Source organism: Rhinatrema bivittatum, chromosome 6, assembly GCF_901001135.1.
Source record: "Rhinatrema bivittatum chromosome 6, aRhiBiv1.1, whole genome shotgun sequence".
Lineage (NCBI taxonomy): Eukaryota > Metazoa > Chordata > Amphibia > Gymnophiona > Rhinatrematidae > Rhinatrema > Rhinatrema bivittatum.
Window position 1 is genome coordinate 9,407,070 of NC_042620.1, and position 18,199 is coordinate 9,425,268.

The 18,199-nt window shown below is 50.0% G+C and overlaps 1 protein-coding gene across 2 annotated transcripts in view; it reads left to right on the top strand.

Moving 5' to 3' along the window:
* SLC23A3 (solute carrier family 23 member 3) overlaps window positions 1–16,546 on the top strand; it is a 72,361-nt gene extending 55,815 nt beyond the window's left edge. For both annotated transcript variants that reach the window (XM_029605024.1, XM_029605023.1), the window contains 2 exons: window positions 1,519–1,614; window positions 14,939–16,546. In XM_029605024.1, the coding sequence (XP_029460884.1) occupies window positions 1,519–1,614; window positions 14,939–15,264 (422 nt within the window). In that variant the 3' untranslated portion in view covers window positions 15,265–16,546. The remainder of the gene's footprint in view (window positions 1–1,518; window positions 1,615–14,938) is intronic.
* Window positions 16,547–18,199: the final 1,653 nt, after the last annotated feature.

An 18,199-nucleotide genomic window follows, 5' to 3' on the forward strand; every position in this document is an offset into this window, starting at 1 on the left:
CCTTGTCCATGAGCATCCCTCCTCTCTCTACCACCCATTCCTTGTCCATGAGCATCCCTCCTCTCTCTCTACCACCCATTCCTTGCCCATGAGCATCCCTCCTCTCTCTACCACCCATTCCTTGCCTAGCAGCTTTCAATCTCTCTCCCCCTCATCCTATGCCCAGCAGCAGCCCCCGCTCCCTGCCCAGCAGTTTCTCTCTCCCCACTAACTGCTTAACATAAGAAGCCACCTCTCCCCGTCACCTCCTGCTCGGCAGCAGTGCCTTCTTTGGCTCCTTTCTTCATACCAGGCCAAGCGGCAGCCCTTTTTTTTTTTTCTGTCTCCTCCTCCCTCCTATGCTCCTTGAGCTGCACTGCTGCAGAAACCTAAAATAAACTCAGCACGGGGCCTGTGAACCATCTCGCACCCACCCGATGCAGCCCCAAACCTTCTCACACCCAAATTTATTCACTGCAGTATCCTGAAAATCTGACTGACTTGGGATCATCCAGTACAGGTCGGGGAGTTACTTCCCTAAGTCCTTCAGCCTTGCACACTCCTAAATAATTTTCAGACCCACGACGCTCCCCCTGCTCCATCAAAAAAAAAAATGTGATAACTCAACAATTGTCCCCACCACCTTTCTCAGAACAATCACGTAAGTGGACATCATAATTAAAGTATATAACTAATACAATCTATGTTTCAGTAATCATATCACAGTATCTGAATGTGTCATTTGTGATTTTGGAAGATAGACTACAAAAAGAAAATCCCAAGAAATACCTAAAATCACAAGAAAGTAATGCTAATTAGTAGAAGTTAATCTGTGAAATGGCTGGCTGAGCTAAATGGGAAATGTTTCCCCTTAATATTCACCACAGGAAAAACATTCAAACTATGTTGTAACTTCAGTAACAGGGACATAAAGTCCCTCCATTAACAAAAAAAACCCTGCAAAATGTCACCCAGAACCTGTGCAGCAAAGCTGCCACATCAAAATAGCGCTAAGTGCCAGAACTCAAATAGCAGCAACCCTGTTTGAAAGGCAGCTCTGAAAGTACTCCACCTGCCCCTAAAACACTGGGATAAGAGAAGAAGCTGGAATGCTACAGATGTCTACACATAGCCCAGACGCTAGCAGAATAATTTAACTCCGTCACACTCACACATACAGACAGAATTACCTTCAGAATAAGGGATCACAACTTAGGAAGAGCAAAATATGCAGAGAAAAACTGAATTCCTCTTTGTTCTGCTAACCATTGCAGCTTCACTCCCCTCCACCTCTATTCCTATTCCCTGCAGACAGGAGAGGGGACTGGAACAGAGGAGATGCCCGGTTAGGGATCAGAGGGCTCTTCCTTGCTTTGTACTGTAACACGAGTGTCATTAATATTCAATGGTATGACTTTTCTTTTGAACACAGGAGGACATCACGCCTTTTTCTCCTACCCTACGTTACTCTGGAACCTCTTCAGCTGCCCGTAAAGTCTCTAGCTCAGACACTTAACCTTGCACTTCCCCTCTTCCTAGGCTGGAGCTCTCTGGACCTTCTCTTCCTGTCCCTGCTCACAGCGCCAGTCTTCCTGGGAGGCTTCTGCTCCTTCCTTCTGGATAACACCATCTCAGGTGAGAGCTTCCAGCCTTACGCCACTCTTCTCTTTACTTATTCCACAGTGGGAGGAGAGATTTTGTGTGGGACGCCCTTGCTCAGGTTTACATGTGGAGTCCTACACGTGGACTTCCTTCAGAATCTCAGAAAATATTGGGGATGCTGGAACATTAGTTAGCTGCATTTCCTGGAGGGTTGCATTAACTTTTCTAAATGTTTTAAATGCTTCCCATCCTTTGTTGCACTATTTTCACTATTCCACACTTAACTTGCTGTGATTTACACTCTCACACATCATAAAATTACAACTTGCATATCATTTTCATAAATACCTAATCCTAAGATTATATAACATAATATTACAAGACATAAATTGATAAAAGACAACCCAAACTAAACCCCTCTCTTGGAGAGAGTTTAACACAATATCCCTGATCCTTCAGCCCCTGAACTAAGTTGCCTTCCTTATCACCAGTGCCTGTCGAACAGCCTGTTCCAAAGGTATAGGCCTAAAATTGACAATGCTCTCCCCTGCGTCCTTTTCATATGTGCATCATTCTTAGCAGAGATAACCAGTAAATTAGCTGGAGAGGCTCTTACTTGTCCCCTTTATTTAAAGTTCTCTTAACTTTCCTCTTTCACATATATTCTATGTCTAGCTATCACACTAATGACAGATACACCCCTGGAGATTAGACTGATGGGGACTGGTCAATGGGACGCCCCTGAATATCACGCACACAGGAACTGGTGATTAGGACGCCCTGGTTATAACACTGATGGGGACTGATGACTGGGATACCGCTGGAAATCATACAGATAGGGAAATGGTAATTAGGATATCCCTGGCTTTCACACTGAAGGGGACTGATGTTTGGGACGTCTCTGAATATCATATTAACGAGGACTGTAGATTGTGGCACATGTTGATATAGGAAAATTGGTTCTTACCTGCTAATTTCCGTTCCTGTAGTACAACGGATCAGTCCAAACTCCTGGGTTTATTCATCCGTGCCAGCAGATGGAGTCAGAGAAAGTAAAACTGACACTGCTTCATATAGCCTGGTGCCACCTGCAGTTCCTCAGTATTGACCTGTACCCAAGCTAAGTGCCATACCAAATTAGGCAATCAAAACCTTGTATAACAAAACTTGTATAAAACTAGTATAAAAAAACTTGGTAAAGAACTCTTCTGCTATGTCAAAAATACAACAGCTGAGCAGACGACTCTCCACCTCCACATAACGGGTGGGCTCTGGACTGATCCGTGGTACTTCAGGAATGGAAATTAGGAGGTAAGAACTAATTTTCCTTTCCCTGTACATATCCGGATCAGTCCAGACTCCTGGGATGTACCAAAGCTCCCTAACAGGGTGGGACCTGGAGAGTCAAGCTCGCAAGACACTCTCACCAAAAGATCGAGCCTCTGAATCCTCCACATCTAGCCAATAATGACTTTCTAAAGTATGCAGCGACTTCCAAGTCGCCATTCTACAAATTTCCTGAGGAGGAACCAACTGAGTTTCTGCCCAAGGGGGTCACCTGTGATCGAGTAGAGTGAGCTCTCAAACCTTCCGGTACTTGTCGACCCTTGAGTATGTATGCAGAGCTAATGGCTTCCTTAAGCCACCTTGCAATGGACGTTTTGGAAGCCTGGGTACCCTTCTTCGGACCACTCCACAAAATAAAAAGGTGATCCAACTTTCTAAACTCATTCGTGACCTTGAGATATTGCAACAAAGCTCTATGGACATCTAACTTCTGAAGTTCCCGTGCATTAGGCTCAGAACCACTCAAGTCCGGAAAGGCTGGCAGCTCCACTGTCTGAGATGAAAAGCGGAAACCACCTTCCGATGAAAAGATGGCACCATCCGCAACGAAACACCTGCTTCTGAAATCTGAAGAAATGGATTGCGACGCAATAAAGCTTGCAACTCAGAAATTCTCCCCGCAGAGCAGATAGCTACTAGGAAAACAAACTTCAAAGTCAAATCTTTAAGGGTCACTCTACAAAGAGGTTCAAAGGAAGCCTCACACAAAATCTTAAGAACAAGATTGAGATTCCAAGGAGGATGCAAATTTTTGACTCCTCGAATAAATCTGACTACATCAGGGTGAAAGGATAGCCGGTACCCATCCACCTTCCCTTGCAAGGAAGCCAAGGCCATCACTTGCATTCTTAGCGAGCTGAAAGCGAGGCCCTTGACCAACCCGTCCTGGAGGAACGACAAGATGTGAGACAGTGAAGAATGCAACGCTTGAACTCCCTTAGACACACACCAAGACTCAAAAACCTTCCAGACTCGCACATAGGTGAAGGAAGTGGACTTCCGACTCGCTTGGAGAAGGGTAGTAATCACTGCTTCCAGATACCCCCTGCTCCTCAAACGCTTCCTCTCAAAAGCCAAGCCACTAGACAAAAGCGATCTACCTGGTCGAAAAATATGGGGCCCTGCCACAGAAGACGAGGGAGATGACTGAACAGCAACGGGCCTTCGACTGCTAGGTTGACCAGATCCGCAAAACACGGCTGGCAAGGCCACTCTGGGGCCACCAGTACCACCTCCCCCGGATGCCTCTCTATGTGCTGCAAAACCTTGCCTATCAGCAGCCACGGAGGGAAAACGTATAAAAGAACTTCCCGAGGCCAAAGTACCACTAAAGCGTCTACGCCCTCAGCCCCGTGTTCCCTCCCATCTGCTGAAGAAGTGGGGAGCTTTCGCATTGTGTTGAGTCGCCATCAGATCTACGTGTGGATGTCCCCACTTCCTGCAAATGAGCCATATTGCTGCATCCGACAATTCCCATTTGCCGGGATCGAGAAAACTGTAACTGAGAAAATCTGCTTGGACATTTTTGACCCCTGCGATATGCGAAGCAGCTATATGAACCAGATGTTGTTCCGCCCAGAAGATCAACATATGAGCCTCCTGTGCTACCGCATGACTCTTGGTGCCGCCTTGTCGGTTGATGTAAGCTATGGTCGTCGCATTATCCGACAGAACCCATATGGACCGGCCTCGAACCAAAGGCAGAAAGGCAAGTAAAACTAAATATACAGCCCTGGTCTCCAAGTGATTGATAGACCAAGAAACATCCTTCACGGACCAGGTGCCCTGGGCTGCTTGACCCTGACACACTGCCCTCCAACCAGACAGACTGGCATCGTTAGTAAGTATGACCCAATCTGGAACCTCCAACGTGACTCCCCACACCAAGTTGGGAGTGTGAAGCCATCAGGATAGGCTGTGTCTGGCAGGAGGAGTGAGAGACACAGATTGGTGGAATGCCTCTAACAAGCTCCACTGTGCTAGAAGAGCTTTCTGAAATGGCCTCATATGAGCGAACGCCCACGGTATCAGCTCCAAGGTTGAAGTCATTGAGTCAAGGACCTGCAGGAAGTTCTAGGCTCTGGGGATGCACAACCTTGACAAGCACTGAACTTGAGATTGCAACTTGATCACTCTCTCCTCCGTCAGGAACACCCTGCCCTGAAGCGTGTCGAAACGTGCTCCCAAGTACTCTAGAGCAGCAGTCACCACACTTCCCGATCCCCTGCTGACCCAGCTGCTCCCCGTACTCAAGCAAAATAGGTCCTCCGCCCGGGCTTAAACTGCTGATAGCCCAGGCGGAGCGCTGCAGGACGGCTGGAGTCAGCGGCACCGGCATGTTCTCTTCTTCCCGCGCCCTGGAAGAGGAAGTGGTAAGCAGCAGGTGTGTGCGTGGGAAGAAGAAACCATGCTAGTGCGCTCAGCATTGGCCCAAAGAAAAGAAGAGAGGCGCGGCCTGAAGGATGAGCAGCATAGCTTGGAGTAAAATGAGGAACAACATCAACCCTCGCAGCTGATGGGACTCCTTTCTCCGCGAGGGCTGAAAATGAAGGAGGTTGCTGCTACCTTTAGAGTTGGGAGGAGGCTGCTGCTGCTGCCGCTAGTTCGGGGGAGGGGGAGAGTGAGTGAATGAGCAAACATGTGTATTTGAAATCCTGTGTGTGTGTGTGTGTGTGTGTGAGTGAGATAGCATGTATGTGTGTGATTGAGAGCTGGTTTAGGTGTGAGAGCATGTGAGTATGTGATTGAGAGCCTGAGTGTAAATGAGAGAAAGCATGTGTGTCTGTGTGTGACTGAGAGCTGGTTTAGGTGAAGGGAGCATGTATGTGATTGAGAGCCTGAGTGTAAATGAGAGAAAGAGACAGCATGTGTGTCTGGGTGTGATTGAGAACTGGTTTAGGTGAGGGAGCATGTGAGTATGTGATTAGGAGCATGTATGAAAGTGAGAGAAAGAGACAGCATGTGTGTCTGTGTGTGACTGAGAGCTGGTTTAGGTGAGGGAGCAGTGAGTATGTGATTGAGAGCATGTGTGAAATTGAGAGAAAGACAGCATGTGTGTCTGTTTGTGATTGAGAGCTGGTTTAGGTGAGGGAGCATGTGAGTATGTGATTGAGAGCCTGTGTGTAAATGAAAGAAAGAGAGAGCATGTTTGTAAGCATGTGAATGAGAGTCTGTGTGTGAGAGAAAAGGACATCATCAATGTGTGTGATTGAAAGCCTGTGTAACGTGAAAAGATAGACAGCATGTGTGTAAATGTGTAATTAAGAGCCTATATAAGCGAGAGAGAAAAAGCATGTGTATATGTGAGCGATTGAGAGCCAATGTGAGAGAGAGAGAGAGGAGAAAGTTGCAAGCAAATCATCCCTCCTCCTGATAATTCAAAACAATCTCAGGGCACCTGGATATCAAACGTTCCCAGGTATGCAGAGCAAAACATTTTTTGTATCCTTATTATGTTTCATTACTCGGTCTTTGTGTCTGCTATTTTAAAATATTTTATTGGTATCTAGAACATTTTGTTATGAGTTGTTAATTATTGGATATTCCATTCATCAGCTGTTTTGAAATAATCTGTTCTTTTTGTTAGTATGGTTTTACTGCTATTGATTTTATATTTCTTGATTTGTTTTATAAGGTTGGGTGATATTTCTTTTTTTCCTTTTTACACTGCATACAGAGACTCTGGCTTGTTGCTGTTTCCAATTCAGTTTTGTCTGCATGCTTCTTGTTATGCGTTTTGGTCTCTTTATTCTATGTTAGGTGAGGGTCAGCACATGTGATTCAAGTGAGGTTCTCTGCTGGCGTGTAGTTTCTGTATAGGGCTCTATAGCAGCCTGACTTGGTCCGTTTTCCTAATAGGAGATGTCTTGGTGTCTTAAGGCCTGGTGTAATATTTTCAGTGTTGCCTTTTCTTAGGTAAGGTGGTTACTGTTTAAGTTTTGGAAACTGGTGCTGTTTTGGTGTGGGATGTTTACTATGTATGCAATTTCTGTTCAGACAGAATACGTATCTTTTCCTTGTGTCATTCTTAACAATAAAAATAATACTGGACCTTTATTTTTTATTTCCGCCATGAATTGTAAGGAGCAGTGTGTCACACATGTGAGCGTGGTCTGTCAGGTGTGTCAAGATGGGAAAACGGTTGAGAACCACTGCTCTAGAGCACTGAAAGAAACTGCAGGTATATTCACCAGCCACCATCTGCTGGAGACAAGAAAATTATTACTTACCTGCTAATTTTCGTTCCTGTAGTACCATGGATCAGTCCAGACCGTGGGTTATGTCCCCATTCCAGCAGATGGAGTCAGCAAAAACCTCGAGGGGGCGTCACCATAAGTACTACTACCCCCTCTGCAGGAGTTCAGTATCGAGTATATCAAAGCCCGAGTAGAAAAACAGAACCCCCGAATTGAATCAAGTTTATACAACACGGCCAACAATAGCCGTCAACCATAGCAACGAAAAACTGGAGCGTCCTAGCAACGTGTAGGAGGCTGCACGAACAGTAAGGCAACTTGTGAGGAGCTGTGAACACAGAGAACATGGAAAATGGTAAAGCTGTGCACACAGTGAACAGTGACAATGGTAAAGGACAGATACCAGTACAGTCCCGTCGCGGAAACGGAGCAGGCTGAGCACCCAGATGTGGTGGGCGTCTGGACTGATCCATGGTACTACAGGAACGAAAATTAGCAGGTAAGTAATAATTTTCTTTTCCCTGTACGTACCTGGATCAGTCCAGACCGTGGGATGTACCCAAGCGTCCCTAAATCGGGTGGGGTCCTGCGAGGCCTGCTCGGAGAACCTGCTCACCAAAATGTCCCGAGACGGGAGAGGCGAGATGCAAACGATAGTGCCTCGCGAAGGTGTGTAACGACTTCCAGGTGGCCGCCCTGCAGATCTCTTGAGAAGAGACCGAACGGACCTCCGCCCAGGAAGCCGCCTGAGAGCGTGTGGAATGCGCTACGATGCCGGGCGGGGGAGTCCGCCCCGCCCCGACGTAGGAAGCGGCAATCCCCGCTTTCAACCACCTAGCAATGGTAGTCTTGGAGGCCTGGGAACCCTTCTTAGGCCCGGACCAAAGGACAAACAGATGGTCAGACGTCCGGAACTCGTTTGTAACCTCCAGATAGATGCGCAGCGTGCGTTGAACGTCCAGGAGTCGGAGAGACCTCGGCTCGGAGGAAGCGAAGGATGGCAACTCCACCGTCTGGTTCACATGAAACGCAGAGACCACCTTCGGGAGGAAGGAAGGTACGGTGCGGATCGAAACTCCGGAATCGGAAAACCGAAGGTAGGGTTCCCTGCACGACAGAGCCTGCAGCTCCGAAATGCGACGAGCGGAACAGATGGCCACCAAAAAGACCGTCTTGAGGGTAAGGTCCTTAAGTGTCGAACTGCGCAGTGGCTCGAACGGAGGCCCCGACAGGGCGCGAAGCACCAGGTTGAGACTCCAGGATGGACAAGGATCCCGTAGCGGAGGCCGCAGATGCTTGACACCCTTGAGGAAACGAGCGATGTCCGGATGTTGTAGGAGGGAGCCTTCCGCCCGCAACAGCGACCCAAGGGCGGACACCTGAACCCTCAAAGAGTTATAGGCTAGCCCCTTCTCTACCCCGGTTTGTAAGAACTGGAGAATCTGAGAAATCGAAGCTTTAGTAGGACTCGTGTCCTGACTAGTACACCACAGCTCGAACACCTTCCAGACTCGGACGTAGGCTACCGAAGTGGACGTCTTACGCGCCCGTAGCAACGTGGATACTACCGCCTCCGGGTACCCTCGGCGCCGGAGGCGACGCCTCTCAAAAGCCAGGCCGCAAGACAGAAGAGTTCTGCCTGCTCGAAAAATACTGGGCCCTGATGCAAGAGGAGGGGGAGGTGTCCCAGCCGGACAGGTCCGTCGACTACCAGCTGTAGCAGGTCCGCAAACCAAGGTCGGCGTGGCCATTCCGGAGCGACGAAAATCACCGTCCCCTGGTGTCCTTCTATCCTGCGGATCATCCTGCCTACGAGAGGCCACGGGGGAAACGCGTAGAGCAGAAGATGGGTCGGCCATGGGAGCGCCAGCGCATCCACCCCTTCCGCGCCGCGTTCCCTTCGCCGACTGAAGAAGCGGGGGGCCTTGGCGTTGAGCGCTGATGCCATCAGATCTAGGTGGGGAGCCCCCCACCGATGGACGAGGAGCTGCATCGCCTCTTCGGACAGGGACCACTCTCCTGGGTCCAGCAGTTGACGACTGAGGAAGTCCGCCTGCACATTGTCCACTCCGGCTATGTGAGACGCCGCTAGCCGCACGAGATGGCGCTCCGCCCATTGCATGAGCAGCGCCGCCTCTAGAGCGACCTGCGGGCTGCGCGTGCCTCCTTGGCGATTGATGTAGGCCACGGTGGTAGCGTTGTCCGAAAGTATCCTGACCTCCCGGTTCCGAAGAAGCGGGAGAAAATGTCGCAGAGCGAGCCTTACCGCTCTGGTCTCCAGACGATTGATGGACCATGTCGCCTCCACCGCGGACCATGTCCCTTGCGTGGCGCTGCGATTGCAGACCGCGCCCCATCCCACCAGACTGGCGTCGGTGGTGACCACCACCCAATCCGGTACGGCGAGGGACACCCCTCGAGCTAGGTTGGACGGCTCCAGCCACCAGCCCAGACTGTCCCTGGCCTTCTGAGGGAGCGGGAGGACCACCTGGTAATCCTGCGAGAGTGGCTTCCAACGGGAGAGGAGCGCCCACTGTAAGGGCCGGAGGCGCGCAAATGCCCAAGGGACCATGTCGATTGTGGATCCCATCACTCCCAGGAGTTGCAGGTAGTCCCAGGAAGTGGGATCTGGCAACGCAGAGAATCGCAGTATGTGATCCCGCAAAGAGTGCGCCTTGTCCTGTCGCAGGAAGACCATGCCCAGTCGGGTGTCGAAGGTCGCCCCCAAGAAATCCAAGCGCTGAGAGGGCACGAGGGAGCTTTTGGAAAAATTCACTACCCAGCCCAGGGAATGCAGGAACCGTAGCACCCGGGACACCGCTGCTTGGCCGTGGGTGAAGGACTTCGCCCGTATGAGCCAATCGTCGAGATAGGGGTGGACTAGGATACCCTCCTTCCGAAGGGCCGCAGCCACGACTACCATGATCTTGGTGAAGGTACGCGGTGCCGTTGCCAGCCCAAACGGGAGAGCGACGAACTGGAAGTGCTGGTCCAGAATCTTGAACCGGAGAAGATGATGATGATCCGGACGGATGGGAATATGAAAGTAAGCCTCCGTGAGGTCCAGGGAGGCGAGGAACTCCCCCGGATGGACCGCCGCAATCACCGACCGCAGTGTCTCCATGCGAAAGCGGACCACTCGGAGGGACTTGTTGACTTCCTTGAGGTCCAGGATGGGCCGAGACGATCCGTCCTTCTTTGGGACTACGAAGTAGATGGAATAGTGGCCCAAGCCCACCTCTCCGAAGGGCACGGGCACAATAGCGCCTATCTCCTGAAGCCTGTCCAGCGTTGACTGCACCGCTCGTCTCTTGAGAGCCGAGCCACACGGGGAGAAAATGAAACGACCCTTTGGTGGGCGGACAAATTCCAATGCGTAGCCGTGCTTTACGGTGTCCAGAACCCACTGGTCTGAGGTAATCCGCGCCCACTCCTGGTAGAACAACGTTAGCCGTCCCCCGATCCTGGGTACGGCGGAGTGGGCGAGCCTGGCATCATTGAGAGGACTTGGGTGAGGGATTACCTGCCCCTGGAGAGGTGCGGGCGGGCCTGCGTCCGCGAAAGGAACGCGTCCAGGGCTGAGACCTGGGCGCGGCAGGCCGGGAGCCCCCCGGCCTGTAACTCCGGTAACGTCGCTGCGCCCTGGCCCTAGTCCGGGAAGAAGCAAACGCACGAGAAGGACGATATCTATCCTCCGGAAGGCGGTGAACCGCGTTCTCTCCCAGGGACTTGATGAGCTGGTCCAGATCTTCTCCAAAGAGGAACTTACCCCTGAAAGGCAGGGAGCCCAGACTTGACTTAGAAGACGTATCCGCCGCCCAGTTGCGGAGCCAAAGCAGGCGTCTGGCCGCCACCACCGAAACCATGGACCTAGCCAGGACTCGGAACAGGTCATACGAGGCATCCGCCCCGTATGCTACCGCAGCTTCTAACCGATCCGCCTGGGCGGCCTCCGCAGCAGGCAGATCCTGGGAGGTGAGGAGTTGCTGTACCCACAGGAGGCTCGCACGCTGGGCGAGGGAACTGCACATCGCTGCCCTCATCCCCAGGGCGGAGACCTCGAAGACCCTCTTCAGAAAAATCTCCAATTTGCGATCTTGCGTGTCCCGCAAGGCCGCCCCTCCCGTCACCGGAATTGTCGTCCTCTTAGTGACCGCTGAAACTGCGGAGTCCACTCTCGGTACCTTGATGAGATCCAGGAAATCCTGTGGTAGTGGATACAGCCTTTCCATGGCGCGACCTACCTTTAGAGAAGCCTCAGGGGTATCCCATTCCCTCGTGAGAAGCTGCAGGAACGATTCGTGAATGGGAAATGCCCGGGCCCTCGGCCGCAGGGCAGCAAGGACCGGGTCCCCCTTCTTCGAAGATGTGACAACCGCAGGCGCTACTGGAGCGGGCGGCTCTGGCGGCGGGTCCAGATCCAATTCCTGAATAATTCGTGGGATGAGCTCCTCCAGTTCGTCCCTCTGGAAGAGCCGCAGCGTACGCGGATCGTCTCCTTCCGGCGTGGGGTCCCCTTGGCCCAAGTCCGGGAAATCGGGATCAAGGGCCCCTGGGTCTGGCCCCGCACCCACCGGTCCTGGAACCGTCCGGACGCGGGAGGGAGGACGGGGGGCCCCCACTCCCGCCGAGACGGGGGGGGCCGGAGCCGCGGGCGAGGTCCGACACAGTTTGGCAGGGGGGGGTCCCACCGGGTCATCCAATCCCTGCAGGTAAGCCGTGTGCATAAGGAGTATAAACTCCGGGGAAAACCCTGGTCTGGCCGAGGGGGCTCCGGTAGGCGGTGGCTCCGCGCTGGCTTGCCCCTGCGAGCCTTGCTCAGGCAGCAAGGCCGGGGGCGAATCCGCTGCCGAATCCCTGTCATCCGGCGTGTCCTGTGATCCCTCCGGACGCTGAGTGCTCAAAATGGCCGCCGTTCCCGCCAGGAATGGGGGAGGGGCCGGCCGACGGCGTCCAGGCAAAGGCGCAAGAAATGAAAAATCCGCGGCGGGCTGAGAGGTGCCTTCTCCCCCGGGAAGGCACCGTGCACAGATGCCCTCCCGGGAGATGCGGGACCCCGGTTCGCCGCAGGCCGCGCAGCGCGTCGGTCGCGGCATCAGTGTCGCGGCGAAAAACCCGCGAAAACTAAAGTAAAAAAAAATCAAAAAAAATCGAGGCCCGGGGTTCCGCGGGGAAGCGCGCCGCCGCCGCGGGGGGGCCCGATGGCCTGCACTGCCCGCCGGCGGAGAAGAGAACAAGTGTCGCGGGGGGGCCCTCCCGGCCGCACGGCCCGCCGAAGACGCAGAGACCTGCCTGCCTGCACCAGCAGCCCACGAGGAGCTGCAAAATGGCCGCTTTCAGGCTGGCCCGCGCGGAGAGGCCGGTAAAAACAGCATCCGCGAGGCAGGGCAGTTTGGGGAGCTGCAAGAAAATAACAGGCAAAACAACGCTACCACTTACCCCGTACGGTCCGAAGAAAACGGAAAGGACACACAGGACAAGGGGTAAGCCACGCCTCCCCAAAATTGAACCCTTTCAATTAACTTTTTTTTTTTTTTTTTTTTTTAACAAGAAAACTTGATTCAATAGAAATAGGCAAAAGCCCAAGAGAAAGGAGCAGAGGTAAAAGTCAAAAACCTAGCCAAGTTGGGAGAAACCCAAGTACCCTACTCGCATCTGCTGGAGTCAGAAGATACTGAACTCCTGCAGAGGGGGTAGTAGTACTTATGGTGACGCCCCCTCGAGGTTTTTGCTGACTCCATCTGCTGGAATGGGGACATAACCCACGGTCTGGACTGATCCAGGTACGTACAGGGAAAGAGAAATACTGAGGAACTGCAGGTGGCACCAGGGTATTTGAAGCAGTGTCAGTTTTACTTTCTCTGTCTCCATCTGCTGGCACAGATGAATAAACCCAGGAGTCTGGACTGATCCGGGTACGTACAGAGAACATACTTTTGGAGAATGGACACCTCTAGATATCAGTGACAGTGTCCAATGGAAGGGATACCCCTGACTACAAGAACATAAATTGCCATACTGGGTCAGATAGAGGGTCCATCAAGCCCAGCATCCTGTTTCCAACAGTGGCCAATCCAGGTTATAAGTACCTAGCAAGTACCCAAACATTACATAGATTCCATGCTACTGATGCTGGTAATAGCAGTGGCTATTCCCTAAATTAACTTGATTTAACTTATCCAAATCTTTTTTAAGCCAAGCTACACTAACTGCCCTAACCACATACTCTGGAAACAAATTCCAGAGCCTAATTTTGCATTGAGTGATATAATTTTCTCTGCTTTTTTTTTTAAATGTGCTACTTTCTAACTTCATGGTGTGCCCCCTAGTCCTATTATCTGAAAGAGTAAGCAACCGACTATCACACTGATGGTGAATGGTCACTAGGCTACCCCTGAATATCACGTTGATGATGTCTTAGTGATTGGAAAACAGTGATGGTGACCAATGGGTTGGATACTCTGGATAACACACTGATGGGAATTGAAGGCTAGGACACATATAGCTATCACACTGATGGGGTATAGTGTTTAGGACATTCCTGGAAATCATATTTCATAGGAACTATAGGCTGAGGTACATGTCAATATACTGATAGAGAATGGACACCTCTAGATATCCTTGCTAGTGACTGATAGATGGGACATCTCTGAATATCATGCTGATGGTGTCTTTTGTTGGGACACCCCTCAATATCAATGATGGTGACTGATAGATTGGATACCCTGAATATCACACTGCTGATGAGTGGGACACTTCTGAATATCACACTGATGGGTTCTTGTGGTTGGGTCACCCCTGAATATCAGTGATGATGGCCAATGGATTAGGTACTCTGGATATCACAGGGGGGGGGGGGGGGGCGCAGCGCACCCTGTAGTTTGGGGCATGTGTTGATGATATCACACTGATGTGGACTGGTCATTGGGAAAGCCTTGTATATCAGACTGATGGGGAACTGGGGTTTGGAACTTGGATCCCATTGGTGCTGATTGGTGGTTAAGGCATACCCGGATATCACACAGGTAATGAATGAATCATGGTGCATACACTATTAAATAGGGATGAAGATGCCCTCCTTCTAGTATCTGGTCATACTGTGAGTGTGGTAATGGGGCTGACTTTCCAGACTCACTTTCTTTAAAAAGAGAAGTAGGGAGCAGAGATTTGAGTCTGCCGTAGTTAATTATGTCACTGTATCCTATCATAATCTTATTGATTGATCTGATCTTTCATCCCATGATAACAAGCAAATGTTTATATCCTCTAAGGTCAAAAGTAAATACATTTCACTGCCGTCAGAGGAAGGGATTTCTGTTCTCTGAGAACGGTGAAATTATGGAACATTTACCAACAGGGACAATCACAGTTACAGCACTAAAATCTTTGGAAGTGAACTGGACAAGTGTTTTGGAGCAAAACGTTTACTATTAAATAAGATGAGTCGGACTCTAGGTAAAGGTCTGCACGTAGGGACTTAACATGGTAAACGACAGCAGCTAAAACCCAAAAGGTCCATCCAGTCTGCCTGGTGCTGTAACCACTGCTCTGTGCAGGTTACCCCAGTGCATTCCTGGAAACACAAAGCAATCAGAGCACTGCTGTTAAGGACTTGGTGTTGGGAAGAGACATATTTTCGCTGTGCTGTTGAACTGGCTACAGCTGCTAGGGAGTGTAGGGTTGCTTTCTACCAGCTGCTGTAAGGAAATAGAAGAGACTTGCTGGACCTCGGTGTAGCTACACATAGTGACATGGGTTGCAAATGTTTCCCTGCATAAGAGGATCTGAGCTATTTCTTCTTTCGTTAATTTCAGGAACCCTGAAGGAACGGGGACTGCTTCCTGATCAGCCCAAGTGGCACCCAGCCACTGGAGAAAGCAGCTACCAGGCAAGCAAAATGGAATCTGCCCATGTATACGGACTTCCTGCCAGCTTGAACAAGTGCCAAGTTTGCCCCAGGACACCCTTTCCCTGCCGTGTCCTCTGCCCGCTGGATGAGGAGGATGCTGGTGCAGAAGAGACACTGACATTACCAGAGGAAGGGACAAACCTGCTGCTCAAACCCTGTGCTCTTGTGATTGAGGCAGACCTGAAGCAGATCCAGGCAGAACCCCAGTGGCCTGCCCAGTCTGAGTGTTAATGAAGATGCTTTATCTCCCTCAACTACCTCCTACTGCACTGGCTGCTGTACTGCTGCACAATCTCAGCACCAAAGTGGAGGAATTTTTTTTGTGTGGGTTAAATGTGGACACGATCATCATCTAAACTTCCTGTGGGCTTCAACACATTGCTAATAGCAGGATTCACTGCTGCTCATCACATGCTGCGGGGGCACTGCATGTGATGGATGTGTGTCTGAAAGAGCAAACTGGAGGGCTTCCCCAGTGGTTGAAGGCTGAGATCTCCATCATGGCTGCATACCGTACAAGAAGGCAGGATCTTAGCACTGATGTGCAGTATCTTTCATTAGTACATACGTTGCTTAGTCAAAGCTAATCATGGAGATGACCTCTGAAGACTGTGTGTGTGAGGTTAGGGAAAAAGGACCAAAGTGGCGAGAAATGGCAGGTGGGAAGCTTGTCACTGGTCTACGGTCAGTTATAGAGCATGAGCAATACTGAGTTTAATCCTAATACATCTATTTAAGAATGATAAAATATTTATATAGGTTCATTTAAGCCACTAGAGAAACCATTTAGATTTACTACCTAATACAGTAAGTACAACTTCTGATTATTATTAAAAAAAACCCAGCTCTTTCCTCATTGCATCCCTTTCCATAGCAACAATTTTTCTTTTTACAATACATCTGAAAAAGTTAATAACATTTGTAACAGGATGAGATGGTGCACCCATGGTCCTAGCTGGGCAAACCTGATTCTCCTCCTTGATGGCTTGGTGAACGGCACTGAGCCACATTCTCTTTACTCTTCTGCTGCACTTCCAGTACCTTCCTACTGCTTTAACTTTCATTTCTTTTCTGCACCTGCCGGGTCTCTGATCTTCTCTGCAATCTCAGCCAGATCTAGAAAACTTGCAAATTTCTTTGCAATACCCCAAAATCCCAGCGTACTATCCTCATCTCTGTCACACTTGTTACTTGTTCTGTCTGCAAAGCGCTGTCACAAAAACACACAGGAACCGGCCTATCCATACACACACACACACAACCCGATCAACGCTGGATAATGTTCACTAATGTGCTCTGTCTGCCATGTACTGCTTCTCACACTCCCACACAAAGGCGTGCATGCAAGCTCGCACAAGTGGTCGCACACGCATGCCCAAGCACAGAGAGGCTCATGCAGGTGTGCACAGACTCCCAAATGCACACACAGGCAAATATACACACGGAGGCACAGGCATCCACACAGGCACGTGCATGCACACAAGTTGTTATAGACCCGACTGCTCAAACAACGCGGGCACTTCTGCGAGGGCAAAACCACAGCGAGGCGATCTGCCAAAATTTTTGCTAACAATTTTTGGTCACAATTCAGCAACGATATAGGACGGTATGCATCTGGCTGTAGTGGGTCCCTTCCCGGTTTCGGAATGAGAGTGATATGGGCTGCATTCATCTGGGTGGAAAACTGCCCTGCCGAATTAAAGAGGAAAAAAGCGAGGTTAAAGGTCCCGTCACCTATCAAGCAAGCCCTTATAAAATTCAGCCGAGAGACCATCTGGTCCCGGGGTCTTCAAGCGTTTGGATTTATAAATAGCCCTCCGGACTTCCTCCTCTGAAATTGGCTTATTTAAACATTTTTTGCTCCTCTGTGAGGGTAGGAATCGGGAGAGACTCACAAAACTGTCTGCACGCCTCTTCCGACCAACCCTCCGTCCTGTATAATTGCTGATAAAAATTTCGAAAGAGGCGCAATAGTAGTGTGTTTGTTTCCACGTGTCCTTTCGTTCTTAGTCCCGTCACAAACCGAGTCGCTCTCGCAGATCTAATCAAATGAGTCATTAATTTACCCGCCTTATTACTATGTTGATACAGCCTATGTTGGTAATATAAAATACTTTTTTTTGCTCTCTGGTGTAGTATTGAATTTAGCGTATTTTGCACCGATAGGTAGTTATCTTTATTTTGTCTCGTGTGTGACTGGACCAGACAAACCCGGGCCTTGCGTAATTGTTCAGTCAACAGTAAGACCTGCTTATTCAAACTCTTCCGCCGATGTGCCACATATGCGATAATATCCCCGGAGACCGCTTTAGCGGTATACCAATATAATATTGGCTGTTCAACATGTGCCTGGTTGAAGGATTCATAGTCCACCCACCGTTTTGTTAAATATTCATTAAAATGCTTATCTTCAGCCAGGTAGTAGGGATATCTCCACAGTCGAGCTCCTTGTTCAGGACGCCCGTCTGCACATCTAGCCAAACCGGGGCATGATCTGAAATTAATATCCTCAATACCCGCCTTGTATCGTAGGAAACATATGGGAGCTTAGAAAAAAATCTATACGGGAATAGGTACATGCGCCCGGGACAGGTGAGTAAAAGTTTTTTCCCCGGGATGCAAAGTACGCCACGGATCCACCAAATGCAGGTTTTCTCTAAGTGAGCCGGTCCCCTGCCCATTCCATACTCTTTGCGCCTGTGGGAGGCGTCTAAGAGAGCGTCTTGAATCGTATTAAAGTCTCCTCCCATAATAATATTATCTGAGATATATGGAAGGAGGTGTTGATACACCTCCTGAAAAAATTTTTGGCTCTAAGTATTCGGGGCATACAAGTTACATAATATTAAAGGTTTAGCGTATAATTCCCCAATCAATATAAGAAACCGGCCCTCTGGATCCTTAATCTCTTTCTGAATTTGATATGGTAAAAGTTTATTAACCAAAATCGCTACCCCCGCTGATCGGGTAGTGGCCGAGGCGTATAACCCCTCCTACCCAGCCTCCAGCTAATTTAGTGTGTTCTATGTCCGTAAGATGTGTCTCTTGTAAAAATCCAATGTCAGTCCCTTTACGCTTTAACGTCTGTAGGATCTTGTGTCTCTTAATCGGGGTATGATACCGCATACATTCCATGAGATTATGCGAGTTAGTGTGCTAGGCATAG